The 17,241-nt window shown below is 36.8% G+C and overlaps 1 protein-coding gene, 1 long non-coding RNA gene and 1 other non-coding gene across 9 annotated transcripts; 1 reads left to right on the forward strand and 2 right to left on the reverse strand.

Moving 5' to 3' along the window:
* The first annotated feature begins 913 nt into the window (after positions 1-913).
* Positions 914-985, forward strand: TRNAT-UGU (transfer RNA threonine (anticodon UGU)). Its single transcript has one exon. It is a non-coding gene; the product is annotated as a tRNA-Thr (tRNA).
* A 1,062-nt stretch (positions 986-2,047) lies between these two features.
* Positions 2,048-4,200, reverse strand: LOC140859627 (uncharacterized). Its single transcript, XR_012143186.1, has 2 exons — positions 3,887-4,200; positions 2,048-3,814 (listed from the first exon to the last, which is right to left on the reverse strand). It is a non-coding gene; the product is annotated as an uncharacterized lncRNA (long non-coding RNA).
* Positions 4,201-4,320: 120 nt separating this feature from the next.
* Positions 4,321-16,862, reverse strand: LOC105034295 (uncharacterized). Of its 7 annotated transcripts, XM_073261535.1 has the most exons (9): positions 16,626-16,861; positions 11,229-11,308; positions 9,315-9,506; positions 9,123-9,213; positions 8,857-9,014; positions 7,291-8,664; positions 6,165-6,202; positions 5,879-6,083; positions 4,321-4,800 (listed from the first exon to the last, which is right to left on the reverse strand). In XM_073261535.1, the coding sequence occupies exons 3-9, from the start codon at positions 9,447-9,449 to the stop codon at positions 4,798-4,800; spliced, it is 2,004 nt and encodes a 667-aa protein (XP_073117636.1). In that variant the 5' UTR covers positions 9,450-9,506; positions 11,229-11,308; positions 16,626-16,861; the 3' UTR covers positions 4,321-4,797. The 7 variants fall into 7 exon arrangements, with proteins under 7 accessions (XP_073117636.1, XP_010907690.2, XP_010907688.2 ...); XM_010909388.4 differs by lacking the exon at positions 11,229-11,308 and having other exon boundaries at positions 7,291-8,553; positions 16,626-16,862; XM_010909386.4 differs by lacking the exon at positions 11,229-11,308 and having other exon boundaries at positions 9,315-9,498.
* Positions 16,863-17,241: the final 379 nt, after the last annotated feature.

A 17,241-nucleotide genomic window follows, 5' to 3' on the forward strand; every position in this document is an offset into this window, starting at 1 on the left:
AATTGATAGAGGACGATCTAGATAAAAAACTCAACTTTAAATCACTATTTCTGCAACCCTTGGACTATCAACGATGTACGCCAATGTCTTTATAGCCCTTACAACAGCTAAACTGCTGGGACTACGCCATTTGTGGTCAGGCAAAGATCACTTAAAACAATAGTTTACGGAAAAAACTTTTTTTTTAGATAATTCTATACTACTACCTCTCTTGGCTCTAATACCAAGTATAGAATTATCAATATCTTTTATATATAAAAGAGGTCCTTTTTAAACTTTTTCCCTCTTTGACTTTGCTCAAAGCTGCTAGGTGGTAAAGCAACCAAAGATGCTGGAAATTGGCCTTGCTGGGAGTGCCGTCGGATGGATCAGATCTGTGTTTCAAAATTTAAACCCAGACCTGTTGGAGATGTGGATACTAAAAATATATCTAAATAATATCCAGCCTATTGGAGGACTCTGTTGGGTTTGGATTTGGGTACTGTATCAAATCTTCGGCCCGGCTTCACTTCACGTACAGGCAATAAAAATATATTGGGTCTTTGGATCACGTTCGGATACGTTAAGACATATATTATACACAACTGTAATCAGGTTCAGATCTTTCATCAATACAAGCATTTCTATGTTTTAGTTCAGGTCCGGGTTCCGATAATAAAGTATATCGGGCCTTCACATTGGGTTTGGGCAAGACATATTGTACACAACGTTACAACCGGCTATGGATCATTCACCAACACCAGCATGCAATGTTGGTAAGGTTTCCTCATGTTACCCATGTAAAAAGGTATTCAAGAGATTAAACAAACAAACATGAGAAAGTAAATGGTTCAAAGGTAATTAGTTAGTCTGGTCTACTTATCATTCCTTATAAAATATAATATTATTACATATGGATTTGCCTGTCCCCTATGCCCTTATAGCTCAGTGGTAGAGCGTCAGTCTTGTAAACTGAAGGTCCGTAGTTCGATCCTGCGTGAGGGCAGATTTTGCTCATTTGAAAATGTCTTTTAATAAAGATTTTTTTTTAAAAAATATAATAATATCCATTTTTCTTCATTTGAGAGTACAGCGTAGCTAAGAAGAACAAGGATTTCTTATGGTTCGATCCTGAATGGGACAATGTTTTTAATCCTTTTACATTTTAAGAATTTTTTTATTTATCTTTTTTTCTATTTTCTCTTTTAATGGAATAGATGTTCTGTGTTTCTTATAATATAGTATATTCAGTTTTTCAGTGGAACAAATTTTCTGTGTCTTAAAAAATATAATATATTCACTTTTTTCATTTGCAAATGCAATTTAACTTAAAAATAGATATTTTCTCTAGTTTGTGATTTACTTTTCTGTTTCCTTTTTTTACCATAATATTCAATCTTTTCATTTTGAAAATGTAATTTAATATTTTTAGAAAACAAAATAATTTTTGTTTTTTTTTAATTTGAGAATACAAATTTACTCTAAAGATCAAAAATTTCTCATAGTCCAATCCTTCTAAAGGCAATATCTTTATTTTTATATTTTTAACATTTTTTTATTTTTTTTGTTTGTGTTTCTTTTTTCAGTGAACAAAATTGCTACCTTCATTTTTCTTTTGGAAATGCAATTTAACTTAAAAATCAATGATGTCTCTAGTTTATGCTTTATTTTTTTCATTCTCTCATTTAACCATAATATTCAGTTTCTTCATTTGAAAATGCCGTTTAAAGAAGAGGTTTTCCAAAAATAAAACAATATTCATTTTTTTTAATTTATGAACACTAACCTCTAAAGATCAAGTCTTTCTTTAATTTATATTTATGTATGTTCATTTAATCTTTTGCTTTCTTTCTTTTTTCTTTTTCCCCTTCTCTTCCTCCTTTCTTCTTCTCTTCTTGTTTTTTAATCCAAAATGGCATCAAAATTCTATTTTTATAAAATATCTTTCTTCCTAATTAATTTTATATAATCCTTGTAAACTATCTCTTGATCAATGAAGCTTTTTTGATACACATATTACATGTTATGTACTTTATATACTAATTTGATAATACAAAGCCATCGAGTCTATAAAATCCATCTAGTTAAGAAATAATCTCCAGTTGTTTTTCATTAAAAACTTCCCTAGCACTCATACAATGCTTGTCTCTTACAACCGGACAGGAAGCAAGGGGCCATTCTTCATATCGATGTTCTCTCCATACTACTCAAGCAAGCAGGGTCACTCTCTCTAAAGGTATTAGCAGTAATTATTCTCTCAATGGCTTCAAAAGTCTTCTTTTTGTAGATGGTGCTTTGCTATTTTGTGTTGAGAAGAAAATGGCCGTTATAGCTATCAAAGCGATATTCCTTGCCTTTGAATGTGTGGTGGGACTCAAAATTAACCTTCCCAAAAGCTCCATTCATTGTTTCAATACGAGAGAATATTAGGCCTCAACATTAGCCACCATGATCAATTGCAAGAAGGAGTCCTTTCCATTCAAAATATGTCATCAAGTAACAAGAGACTCACTAAGCACGAATGCTGCCTCTACTGGAGAAGCTCTTATCCAGGCCAGCCTCTTGGTAAGATAGATTACCATCCATGGGTGTACGAATCACTCTCATCAATGTTGTTTTGACTATGTCGCCCTCTTACCGCATGTCAATTTTCAAACTCCCAAAGCGGGTGGCAAACAAAATAGACCACATAAGGTGTGTTTTTCCATGGACAGGCAAAGATACTGCTGATGGATTTAAATATCTTGTTGGGTGGGACAATGAGTAAAGAGGATAGATGAGGGTGGTCTTGCCCTTAAGACTATGAGAAATATGAACCTCTCTCTTGGATATATGAGCTTTGAAATTCTGGAACAAATCTGATGATTCTGGTGCACATCTAGTGCAAACAAATTTGTACTGATTCCCGTGCAAGGTAGCAGCTCGGTGCGAGAGTTAAGAGATGACTAAAGAGGATACCACCAATTTAGAAGGACGTGTGCAAAGAATTGGATGCCTTTCGGAGCTGCACGGCTTTCAAATTGGGTAATGGAGAGGATATTAGGTTTTGCAAAGATTGTTGGATTGGCCCGAACCCCCTCATATCTCTCTTCCAGGAACCATGTAGAGCAGCCAAAACAAACTCATCAGTAGCATCGCAATGAAATTGGAGGGCCTCCCAATGGAGGGTCAATCTCCTTGAACCACTCACCATGTTGTAACCTTCCCAAATTGATCTACTGCTGGACCTTCTCTCTATGGTTAGATCAACCAGACTTGGCGATACCCCCAATTTAGAGGTTTGAAAGGGAAACTGAGTGTTGATTCTTTGTACAGGTTCATCAACTTGGGAGGTGTCCCTTGTCCCTGTCACAAAAATCATCAGGAAGGCTAAGGGTGCCTCTCTGAAAATCAAAGTGTTGCTTTGGCTGGCCCTGAAAAATAAACCGCACACAGAGAAAGTGCTTGCAAGAAAAAAAAGATCGGTCGTCAGTTCTGGATGCCCCTGATGTACCCCAGGTCTGAAAACCACAACTCATCCATTCCCCAGATGCCCTTTTTATAGGAGCTCCATGGCCTCCTTGAAATCATGTCTAGTTGACAAATATGTTGTCACCACTATCTTCCTTTCTCCTCTTGCACTCCTGCAATATGTCTTTGTAAATCTTTTCTTTAATAAAATTAGGGGGAGTACCTTGCCTCCTCCTTATTCATTCAGAAAAATAAATAAATAAATAAAAGCACAATCCCAACTTAAATTTCCTGACAATGAGATGAATTCTTCACCACCGATTCTTTCAACAAGCAAAGGACACATGATGGCTCATTCCGAGCGCATGATGGATTTTACTCACACCTGCACAACCAGGAATTAAAAACAAAACTGAGTAATATTACCTTTGGAGCAATGAACTGATGGATCATGCACCTTATGAGCTGTGAAATTTATTATTATGAAGGCCAGAACAAGCCTCCTGTACACTCCAGCATGAAATGAGCAGCGTAGTATCAACTTTCAATCATCTCTAGCCAGCCATATAAGCACTGTCGGTCACATAGAATGCTAAAGTTAAGCTCAACTGCCTATAGCATGAGAGGAAAGACCCATCATACTGTCTCAATTAGAACCAAGAGAGGTAGGAGCATGCCAATTGAATTAACAAAACAGGAAACCAATAGTGTCAAGCCTTTGTTTTTTTTTTTTTTTTTTTTTCTTCTTCTTCTTTTTTTTTTACTTTGACCTCTCACCTTCGTTCCTCCTTGCAGCCTTTCCAGACAGGAATCCCATTTACGCAAGTGCATAGAAGCTGCATAACAAACTAGTGTATCAATGTAAGGCTACAAAGTTCCACCAACTCCATGTAACGGAATGTTTAGAGTTGCAACTTCGATACTATTGGATGCAGAAGCTTTGCTCAAGTTTATACAAAGTTGGTATAAATGATGAACATGGTAGTTTGAAGCTGTACTGTGTTGTAGATAATTTCTTCCAACACAAAATGAATGTTTGGAAAGAGGGCATGAATGCTGCATCGGCTACAACCAAAAGAGAGAAATTACTTAGTGGACAATCAGCAAGTTCAAGCGATCTAACGAAATGCTAGATATTTCTAGGGAGACTCATATCACTTCATGCAATATGTTGCCATTTGCAGTAAACTTCCAACATGAGGCTGCTGCAGCCTACAATTTCCACTTCATGAGAAAAGGGGATGGTTCAATGTCCTGGATTTTTTGTGCACATTTCTTCCGAATAAAATCTACACTTGAGTGAAAAAGAGTGATGAACGATCTGAATCCAGACCAACACCACCTGACAAACTTTGATTAACTTCGATTTCACTGCACAGGGAAGGTGAAGCAAACATTAGAAAAAAAGATTATATAGCTTATCAAGCCAATCAGATATGACAATCATGTTACAGCCTTGGGACATAATTTAGACCCAAAAGGCAAACTGAAGCATATATAATGAAATCTAACATAAACAACTGGATCCATATATACCATGTCATTCATTTTTTTCTACAATTCCAAACACCCCCACCCCCCCCCCCCCAACCCCAACAAAAAAAACCAAAAAACAAAAAACAAAAAAGCAGCAGGAGAAGTGAATTATGATGGTAAACTTTCACCCATAAGTTATGAGGTGCACAACTGGAAGAAAAGTACATAGCTTGTCAAACCAAATACTAACAACCATACAACAGCTCCCAGATAAAATGTCTAAACGAATGAGTACTGAGGCTCAGTTGATACCATGGCATTAGTTCAACCCTGCGATTGCAACCTCCCACATGGGTTATCATGCACAAGTCACCAAAAAATTAAAAATAAAATTGAAAACCACAAGTAATGAATTAAAACCCTCACCCATACTGCTATATAAAGCATAGCCTCAGCAACCAGCAGTTGTCCACAAGGGAGGACGTCCAATGATTTCTCGCGTGATTGGACAGATGACAATGAAACTTGAAACAATCTAGTAGTAAAAATTCTCGTCTTAAGATTACTGTTGGATTCAAGAATTTTTAATTTATAATCCAACAATACATTAGATATTAGAATTAGACATTATGAAGATCTGAATGGGCTTGATAAAAGTTGAGACACGGATGGGTCGGAAAAGAGGGCGAGACTAAAGAAGACTTGGAGGTTGTGAAAAATGATAGAAATTTGCTATCTGAAAAAAAAAAGAAGAAAAAAGAAAACTTGGGTTAGGGTAGAGAGAAATAGGATCGATTTGGCTGACCCCAAGTTAAAAAACATGGCTTATTTATTATGTTTGTATTTTGTAAAACATGACTACCATAAGAATCATGTGAACACAAAAAAAATACAATCTACTGCTAATCCTTTTTCGACTGCTTATTAAAGATAAAAAACAAAAGAGAATTCTAAATAAAATATCTGATTAAACCTTAGAAACAAGCCGTGTGGAACGTCTAGGAAAGACAACAGGATCACATGGAGTTTCTTTTGCTGAAGTCTTAGAGCTTCTTAAATTCATCATTGCACTCTTTTCACCACAAACATGCTGCCTTTTACTCTGGAGCTCCTCAGCAGACTCTGGATCGTGAGCTCTTTTAGAACTTTTGTCGAAGGTGTTCTGAAATTGTGAGCATCTGCATAACCAAACAACCAAGAGTTATTTAGAATGAATTTGTGAAGGACACAAACTAAGCTTTATTGAAAACAAAGATTACTCTGAGCCATCTTTCCCCTTCATTGGATTGCTTTTACCCTGCACACAGAAAGCATAGATTTTCAGGTTTTTGCAACAAGGAGGAAAAGTCCCATATGCCAATTCACCAAAAAGTATATCTCAACTTCATTTTAATTTCTAGGTCTACCTCAAATTGAGAGAGAAAAAAAAAGAAGCTAGAATAAGAAACATCATTGTATCAATTATCAACAACAAACTTCTGGAAACTGCACCTTGCATAGCATGACCAAGTCATCTGAGTCCCCATTGCATATGTGAACTTAACCCAGGAAGAGAGAACCAAATAAGACAAATAGTAAATAATAGCCTAATATGAAGCAGGTAATGAGAAGAAATAACTAATAAGGCACTAACTCAAGTTGTGAGATTCCTCCTCTAAGGATTCTGATCCTATTGGTTCAAGAGTTTTAATTATTGCAGATAGCATGGTTGCACGTACTCATGACACAGTTCAAGCAGCAGGAATACTAAATGTTGAACGTACAAGAGTAACCATTATGGTTCTCATCAGAGACGATTTGAGTTTTAAAAGATACCTCTTACACTTCAAATGAAAAGTCACAAGCTGATTGCCAAATGATGCAAGTTCATAAACCTCCAGCACAAGCTAAAAGCCCTTAAATTTTTTTAAAACATATGCATCATTCAGCTATAACATGACGATCCCAATTACCTAGATGTATGCAAGTAATGGATAGGAAGACCTTAACAAATCACTTGTCAATCAAAAAACTTGAGAAGCAAACAAAGTAGAAGCAACTGCCTAATTATCTCTTGTACTGAGAAGATCAAGCAAAAGAGTCATAGTATAACCCATCATAAAGTAGCAAAAAATGAACTTTGAAGCATATTCTAGTCATTTATTGTGTTAGTGGAGCTCAGTCAAAAAAATTGGTGACAGTCATTTGTCAAGTTGGATCTGGTTCATGCATGAGTAAAATATACAATCGGCCGCCATACAGTATGCACTTTTAGATCTTTTTTTTTTTTTTTTTAAAGTGTGGGATGGGTTGACAATTATAATCCTTGAATCAATCCTAGAATTCCTTGCACATTTTCTGCTAGCAATGCAATATAACACTTAGTTAAGGAAAAAGGAGTAATACCATTTCATCCCCAAATGCTGACAACGGATCATCAGAAACAGAATTTCCAAAGCTACCACACGCATGCTGATTAGAAAGATTGTCGGTGGACCCTGCATCTGATTGTGCATCAGTCATTGGATGATCCAATAACATTTGCCCATCAATTTGGCCAGAATTTGATAAAATCTTGAGGTGACCTGTGGCTTCTGGTAATACTTCCATGCGCTCTCTTTCAGTTGGAAGTTCACATGCTCCACTATGATTTTCAGAATAGCCGGCATAAGATGCTTCCACACTATCTTGCATTCCATTAGATATTAGAACATTATTTCTCCTGCAGATACCATTCATGGGTTTGTCTAAAGCACCAGCTTCTACATTATTAAAATCAGCACTTGCTATCTTCAGAGTGCAACACTCATCTGTTTCAGGTTTACTGTTTCCATCAAGACTTGAATCTATGTTGCCAACAGATTTGATAGAAGTATCAGGTATTGATGAACTGCTCTTATCAATCCTAAAAGAAGCATCACCAGAGTCATGATGTAGGACCTGCTCATCTCTGGGACAAGATGTAGTATCAGATGCCATGTGGTCGTGAACATCAGAATTTGTTACACAGGAAGATGAAACCACTTGATTCGCCTCCAGAGAACCAGATGTTTCAACAGGGATACTACTTGATGTCAATACAGAGACTCGAGAAGTTACAACAGTTGCATCTTGTGGACAGGCCTCAGATTGACAATTCTCACTAACAACTGAACTGAAGGAAGAATTGGTACATCCAGTGTTCTTCTCAGCCCCATTGGTTTGAATACATATTCCAGTGCTCCCAGATGGTGAAATTTTCATATGTTCATCAGCATCTGCCAAGCCACTAATACAAGTGGAAATAGTCTTTGATTCATGGTTTTGTGCTTCTGGATGAATGCACACTTCGTCCTTCAAGCTGTTGATCCATTCTGATGGGCTATGATTCAAATCTACATATAGATTAATTCCCTTCTCGGACATCACAAAAAATTGGAGTGAAGGAAGCACTTTTGTAGAAGTTTCATCAGAAGATACAAAACCACTTTCTCTGGAACAATCACCAGCTCTTTTATGTCCACATGGTGTCATATTAGAAGTCCCAGCATTGGTCACAGCATGAATTGGTAATTTCTGACCACAGCTTCTCAGCTCTAAGGCTTTCCGCGATCCATTCATAAAAGCAACATAATTGCTATCAAAATGAAGTTCTGGCACTGCTGTAATATGGTGGATCTCAGCAGCAACCTGAGATATTGCGCCCATATCACTAGGTTCAGAAGTAGAAGAACCAAAACCTTCCATGGTTTCAATATTAATAGGGTATGAACAAACCACATTTGCAGCTGTATCATATGCCTGTATTGATATATAACAACAAAAGCAAGAGAAATAAATGCTCAAATAATTAAGATCCCATGTACATGTTATTATCGATGACATTAAGCAGCCAGCAGAAGATGAACAGATCCTCGCATATGTTCAGTTGAAGGAAAGGAATCTCCACGAACTAAAAGCAATAAAAGATCATGCATGAGTTTAGAGTGATACCTTCTCTGATGTTTGGCCTATCAAGTGGCTACCACTTTCCATCTGATTTCTTGTACGAGAATGTGGCTGATCATCATTTAGCTTCCTATTAATCCCAGATGCCAGTCCATGGTTATCAATCCTGGAAGAGTTGCTTTTTTCAAATGCTCCTACAACATCTTTCCAAGATTAATGAATCAAGAACACTCTGTTCTTTAATATATTGTTTCGGATAATTTTAAGCAACTTCCATATTTGCAACTTGTTGATGGATATATGAAGCATACCTCTAGTAGTTTCCTCCAGAGGATTGACTGTTTCTTTAGCATTTGATTCTGGCACCAATGGTCTCAGCATTGAAGATGCGGCATTTTCTTTCTGTCCAATTGTTTAAACAATTAGATTTTAGATTTGAATATAAACTTTAAAATACATACTATACAGGTGGATGAGGTGCAATAACATGTGTATGGTCATACCCTTAGAAATAAAGCCAGTGACTTGGCTAATTGAGAATTACTTCTATTTGCAGGAAGGTTGTGGCTTTTGCACAACACCTGAAGCTCTTTGCGCGAGAGATTGAAGTAGAATTCCAAGTTTTCCCGATATCCCATCACCTTAATCTGGAAGCCTTTTTAAAGCTACTTCAAATAGAATCTTATGCTGATCTCCTTCAGTAAAAAGGGAAAGAAATTTATGATTCATTAGAACACCAGCTTCATAAAAAAAATCTTTTGCTAAATAAAACTCTCTTCATTTTGCTTCTTGAGCCAGATACATGTGCCAAATCAGCTCCAAACAGGGAACTGACTCAAGAAGAAAATTACTCAAAATTGTTATTGAACACAATGTTTGATACAACACACAGCTAGGAAACAAGAATCATATAGACTCAACATTGATGCACGAGCAAGGTTAAGTGTACAACAAACAAGAAGCAACAGTAAAGTTGCATAGATAGTCAAAACAATAAAATAACAATATCACCAACTGGAAAAACATTACAGCCATGACTATGAAAAAAAATACAAGTTCCCCCATGATATCACAGAACTATATTATAATTTGCAAGGCAAAACGAGTCCAACTATGAAGATCCCTGGTTCAAAGCCACTATAGAGTCGAAAATGAGAAAGCAAGAAAGTTAATGGTTTACTAAAGATGAAACATGAGATGGGAAAGACAAAGGAAGGGAGTCATCAATAATTTTACTTAGAGCAAGTTCCATCTCGTAAAGAAGACATTAAAAGAAAAACTCCTAGACACGAAGACAAATACATCCCTTAATATCATGTTGAGTTCTAAAAGCATCAAATCACTTACATTATATTCAAAATAATTATCTGGCAAGTACTTCCATGTTAAAAAGGTAACTAAGAACATCACCACTTTGTTTCTACTTCTAAAAAGAACAAGGATATATAGTTTAATGCAAGCATTGTCGTACTATGAGGTACACTGTACCATACCATACCGGATCAGAACTGGTATGAAAATTGTATTCGGGTCAATACAAGCCCCCATATCGAGGTGTACCATAACCATTATGTACGAAGGTGAACTAGGATGCATACCAACCCATGCTGAGGTGATAAGGATTTTTTCAAAAAAAAAGTAAGAAAAATGGCTTGAGAGCTATCTCAAAATGGTATGCATATCATACCTTATCCATCATACCATACTGAACCAATAACATACCGGTGGTGCCTGTACTAGATTGTGGACCTTGGTTTAATGAGTTGATTACATTTGTGAAAGAACAGATAGCTGATATCTGGAAGTTTTCGCATTAACCATGAAAAACAAGAAGCATGAAAGAGCCCAAAAAAAACTATTAGATCAGTATCTTCATATAATATCAAAATAACTAGATAAAACTGAAAAATCCTAAAGCTTATGCAGAGTATTTGAATCTGGTATGCAAATTTAGTTTACATTTTTCAAGTCAAGGCCAAAGAAACATTAACATGAAATGCAATTAGCAATTTCCTCATATGCCTGCATCCAACAAAGCATCCATATTGCTAATCAGATCCACAACAATGTGGGAAAAAGGAAAAAAAGGACATAATTGGAAACGTCAAGCATGAAAAAATAACAGACCATAATCAGATATACCATGTTGACTGTGACTATGCGAACATGTACTATGTCCATACAAGCCAAATGACCATGGACAATATTCTGAAAATGCATAGGCAGGACATGTATGTTTATACAGAATGTAATTTTTATGATGGGACAAATGCTTATGATGAGAATAAGCAGACAAAACAGTTCACCAGTTGCTGAAGTTTCAAAGAGAGAGAAAATCAAATATTAATTTCTGTTGAATTGTAAACAGGTTCGTTGCACATTTTTGATCAAATTGAGCTCTTTTGCAGGGAGAATACCTTAGTTCTCCACAAAAAAACTTAAAACAGTCCTGCTTTTACTTAAGGGTGGTCCCTTCGTTTACAGCTTGCCTCTTCTCCTATTGAAATTGCAAATAGGTTACAACAACTTCAATGTGGGACAAAACACAACATGGAAAATGGCACCATAGATCCCAAGACTAATGCGATTGAAAACCTATCGATAGACAATATATAAATGGAAACTTCACTTACTGCAGCCTTAGGGTCATAATCAGGTAATGTTTAGTTGCTAACTGACATTCCAGTAGCATCAATCATTCACAGCTGAAAATTTTAAGTCTATAAGAGAAAAATAAGGGGCAAAGATTTGGGCTCTCATTGATATTGTGGAGGATCGCAGAGTGCAGCAGAAGACTGTAACTATCATGAAGGAGCAGTTCCCATAATAAGTGATACCATAATCATGAGGTGAAAAACATAGACATAAACCAGAACTTAGATCTTAATCCCCAATTTTAGAGATAAAAACCCTTATAGCATCAATCATAGGCTTCAAAAATTATGGCTATCACAGTGCATGATCATAGCCAACCTGAAACCTATCATTTTAATCACAGCTATGGTTCATAGCTGTATGATATATCAACAGAAAATGGAACACAAAAGATGCAGGAGCTCTAAAAATATCATGGAAAATAAGAAGCCAATAGAATAATTGGGAGCTACTGGTCCTCAATTTCATAAATGATATTTAAAGTTTCTCATATATATTTATTGCTTAATGCAAAGTAAATTGCTTATTGAAGTGTTTATATGAGCTTTGGAAGGGTTATAACCATGGAGGGGCACATCCAAAGTTCACGATATCGAGTCATATTGTCCTGTACCAAACAAACCGCACTGTTACCAGGCATATCGTACCATACCAGTATCAAACAGATACTTGGTACAAGGGGGCATATTGAGTGCTGGTACATAAAACTGACCCTCATAGCTGGCATGCCGACATTCTACCAACATGGTGCAGATACATAGTCTGGTACTGAGATAGCAAATCTTGGTCATAGTTATGTATTAGTAAAAGAATTTAGTAAATAACCTAAAATAAAAATAAGAGATATCTATCTATTTGGACCAACAATATGTACTTATTCAGGAAAATTAACTAGGAGCCAAACTCACATGAGAAAAGTATATAGTTATCTTTTATAGCAGTCCAGAATCTTAAATTTATTAGGAAGGAATATTTAATTTCATATTTGTTGCTACTTATATATACATGCATACAACAAACATGAAATTAAATAGGCTATATATGGCCTATTTAGTTTCATATTTGTTGTATATGTGTGTGTGCGCTTGCGTGCGTGCGTGCGTATGTGTATCTATGCCTATGTGTACTGAGAAGGCATGGGTCTCAGATTTTTTGATGGACTGAGATATACAGTGGCAAGAATATGACATGTTAAGGTATGTAAACATTTGACCGTTGACTCCCATGAGAACCTCTTTGTGTTGCCTAATCACCATACAATTGGTAGGATGTCTTAAATAGTTGTTTCTCTTAACAATCCTTGCCCAGAGTAAAGTATGGAGAAAGATCTAAAAGTCTCGTAAGATGGGGAGGACAAGTAAAATAAAGTGATCAGTGGCCAGACTGCTCGTCGAAAGCATCTCATGCTTTCTATACATGTAGGGGTTTCGTTTTTAGCAAACAACAGCAGGATTATGTTTAATTTCAAGTTTCAATGTTCTGTATTCTCCTCCTTTTTTTCTTTTTTTTTTTTCTTGTATTTATTTATTCTATGAAAACAACACATTACAATGAATTGGTATAGAAGCCAAAGAGCAATACAAATCAACAACATGGTGGTGCATCAAGTTCATGTATTGCAGACAACAGATATTTGAAGCTGCATAGAAGGTGATCTACACAGTAGATGAAATGAGGAAAGGATACAAGAAGCCAATCTCAAACTCTTGCATGGTGAACAACTATGCATGCCATGCTTAAGTTTTAATCAAATTGTAAAGTCAACACAACATTGTGGAGATTGCATGTATAAGAAAGTCTTTGTTCAAAACCAAATTCTAATGAAGAATTAATATCATATGTTATCATCAAAGACACCAACATACTAATTATGGTAAATCACCTAAACTCCTATAGAAGATAAAAAACCAATATCATGCAGAATCAATCAGAGATTTCAATATTTTTGATGATGTAAAACCAATGGAAGAAATCTTGTGTGTGCTGGCCTGATACAAGCACCTCACCAGCTATGAGGTGGTATGATAGGGGCCAATGTGTGATAGTGTTGGACAAACTGGGCCCCTATCTTGTGATATTGTGCTATCAAGGCGTATCAACACCATACCAATCAGTATGCCTTTTTCCTTTTTGAACTAATATGTACCAACATGTATTGAGATGTACCACCCCTGTAACAAGGAATGCATATCACCATCGAGCCATCTATGTGCTACAAATCCTCAAGTTTCTAATCATTGTATGAAACTCTATCCTATTACAATAACAAGTTGAGAATTTGTTCGTTAAATCTTTAGAAGTCAATATGAACATTCTAATTTATGGTACTCTTGTCGAGAAGGTGGGAAAGATCAACGAGGCTAATAAGCCCTTATCCATGACCATCAATATATTTTGGGATGACTTTAACAAGTTAACTATCACGGGCTCAATTAGAGGAATGCCACCTTCCAATAACACCAAAGATGAAATTTGATATAAGCTCAAAGAGATGAGCGAAGCATTAAGATGCATTTAGAGGTCACCTGAAGATGAGGAAGAACTCGAGCTTAAGCCTACCTAGTCAAATAAACAGCAAACAAAATATGATCCCTATTTTCATATTGATTATGCACCTATGTGAGCCATATTAGACAACTAGTGGAGTAAATGAATCACCAAATTCAACAAAAATGTGAACCAATTTACAAGAAACTGCAATCAGATGAAAGTTTGAAGATGTTTTACCACATGCTATAAACCCAAACCTCAACCTTCAAGTTACTAGGTATTGGAGTCAATCATGACAAAGGTAATTTTAAGTGAAAATTACCTCTTTTTTTTGAAAGTGTCTAGATCCTCCCAAGTTCAAGGACCGAACTTGATGATTTGGTTTGCAATCAAGGCCACCCATGTATGACAAGATGACTGAGATGCATCAGGCCTCAAACTGTGAAAACAAGAGCCGCTCTCATGTACAGTGTGGGCTCTGAAGCATCACAACCTTCTCTCAATACATGGACAACCGTGATTATGGAATCGGATGGTTAGGTTTGGAGGCCGAACTTGAGAGGATCCGAACTTGTTATGAAATCCAGAAAGCTAGTTGGCAAGCATGGAACTTCATGTCAATTGAGTAGTTTTGCCTCATGCGATCAAGAAGCCATCCTACAACTTTCCCAAGACATTAGAAAGTTCTTGGATGAAGGGGATCGGAATGCAAGGTTTCACAATATATTGCATTCAATGACAAACCTCATAGCCACATTTGATTCCCAAAAAAGTTAAGCTAGAGTAGATGGGTCAAATTACTTCTCACCTACTGTGGAATTTACTACTTCCTTTTATTTCTTTTGGTGGTTTGGGGGGGGGGGGGGGGGTGGGGGCGCAAATATACTTTTTTTTTTTAAATACCTACTCTACCTCTGGAAGAAAGTAGGCGGCTAAAGAGCATTTAGCCAATCAAAGAGAAGTAATTAAAGAGGTCCTATTCCACCTAAACCTCTAAATAAAATAGTTCTCTTTAAAAATGGAAAGTAGAGGATTTATTAATGAGTATTCACGGATATAAATAGAAACAATAAATTGATTATGTAGTATCATCATTTATATGTCTCTATCAGTTAAAATGGTGATGTACAAGGCTCACCATCGACACGGCATAATTTTTCCTCATCAAATCTATTGCTGTAATCAACCAATCAGCTAATTAAATTATGTCTCTTCTACAAACATTATTCATCAGATCCATATCCAACGAGAGTACTTAAGAGCATGTTCTTGAATAGCCAAGTGAGATATGTTCCTTCTTTAACTAACACGAAAGCAGCAATTAATTAGACAGAATAATGAATTTCACCATGACTCCAAGGAAAAATTTGAGTTTTTCCAGTGTGAACATCTTCCTTCAACATCCTTTATAAAAGCTTTTATGAAAGGTCAGCACTTCCAACACACCTGCTGTTAATGATTGTAAATACCTCAAGCTCCACGACTCTTGTCATGTTTGCACCACCTGATCATGAACATCCAGCTGCTCTACTATTCAGACTCAGGTCCTACTAAGTGCATAAACAAGTCCCTTCCATAAAACTTTTTTTTTAAGACATCTTAACCTCTCTTTAAAGGTTGCAGCTAGATGACATTGAATATAAAGCTTATCCTACCATAGTGATTTGTACAAGAATATAAGCAGGTTGGAGTTAAAATTTTATTACACATGATGCTTCGGAGAGCCATTTGCTAGACATTAATTGGAATTTCAGCCCTAGTGACAGTTTTCCTAGGTATGGCACCAAGTCAAAAATCATTTGTTTGTTCTCAGCACATTCCTACTTGAGCTGATACTAGATTCTCATGCACTTATTAAAGTTCAGACATATAAATTTTTTTGTCTTTTTTCTCTTACTGAAAAAGGAGTTATCACGTGTACCGGGAGGCGAATACTACTGCGGATTGGGTCGCCTCCTATATGGTGGAGTACTTGAGTGGTGTTTTGTGGACTGACCAGACTTCCATTCCTTTTGGGTTGCGTGATATTTTGTTTTCTGACCTTATTGGATGTATTCATATTCAAAGGGTGTGATTTTTCTGCCACAACGGCAACAACAACAACAAAGGAGTTATCATGACCGAATTGGTTATTAAGGCTACCACATAACGTACTTCTAAACCAGCTCATCAAGGCAAAATATGGCAAGATCTTCGAGCTGAGAGATGATGTACTTCACAATGAACATAAAACTGCAGAGGCACCATTCAATTCTCACAAAAGAATCACAATTTCAGGAGTAAATGAAACATGACCTGAACAACAAGTACCATAACCAATATCATTGACAAAAACAAATAAAGAAACGACCTTGCGATCTTCCATGAACCACTCGTTCAACCACCAACTTTCAGAAAAGCAATCTACCCATGCACCAAAAAGAACCCACTCGGCATAAATGAAAAGAATTCCCATATTTCAGGACGAAAAATGGCAACTATAAGCTAAATTAAAAACGCATACACATATAATTTCATCTCCAAGTATGATTCCAAGGTTCCAATCGCGAGTGAAGTAGGAATTTGATAACCCCCCAAAAAAAAAACGAATCGAACTACGATGGGTCTTGAGACTGGAGTTCTTGATGAGAAAACTAGGGTTTTGATCTATCCGGAGAAGAGGGTCATACCAAAGTCGCCGGATTGGACTTGGGCGTCGAGCACCCACCACCGTCAGAGCCGTCGACCTCGCCGGAAAGCAGAACCGGCTACAAAGACTCGAAGGGACGCGAGAAGGGAGAGGGGAAGAGAGGAAAAATCCCGGAACTCCGGGATGGATGAGGGGTGGGGAGTTTTAATTTGGAGCGAGTGAATAAAAAAGGGGCAAAACCCTTCCCGAGCGCCGTCAGCTGTCTGGATTCGGACAGGAAGCAGCCATTCACGCTTCGCCCGGATGATTAGTCCCGACCGAAATTGGGCGGTGATGCAGTGTCAGATCTCCAGGTGGACCGAGAATGATGGTGGTCCATTCCAAAAATAGATGGAAAGCGGTGCATCGAATCCCACCCAAAATGTACCCGAAAGGGCGTGTGAAGCGTGAATCTGGCTTTTTAGATTTTGAAAAATAACCGAAGATAAAATAGGTATTTTGGCTCCAACAAAAAAGTTTTTTTTTTAAAAAACAAATCCCTCACTCCTATTATCAGCCATGACGCACCCATTAAAAAAGAATGAATAAAGATTGCAGCGTGAAAATGGTTACTACAAAGTCAGATGTTACATTGGCTCTCGGCAAATTCTTTGCGC

The sequence above is a fragment of the Elaeis guineensis genome, chromosome 8 (assembly GCF_000442705.2).
Source record: "Elaeis guineensis isolate ETL-2024a chromosome 8, EG11, whole genome shotgun sequence".
In the NCBI taxonomy this organism is placed as follows: domain Eukaryota; kingdom Viridiplantae; phylum Streptophyta; class Magnoliopsida; order Arecales; family Arecaceae; genus Elaeis; species Elaeis guineensis.

Excerpts from the sequence above, each read along its gene's own strand:
- LOC105034295 (XM_010909386.4), bottom strand. The coding sequence starts at position 9,449 with ATGGGATATCGGGAAAACTTGGAATTCTACTTCAATCTCTCGCGCAAA. Across the intron at positions 9,214-9,314 it reads CACTGGCTTTATTTCTAAGG|AAAGAAAATGCCGCATCTTC; the intron begins GTATGACCATAC and ends ACAATTGGACAG. Across the intron at positions 6,203-7,290 it reads CAGCATTTGGGGATGAAATG|GGTAAAAGCAATCCAATGAA; the intron begins GTATTACTCCTT and ends TTCTGTGTGCAG.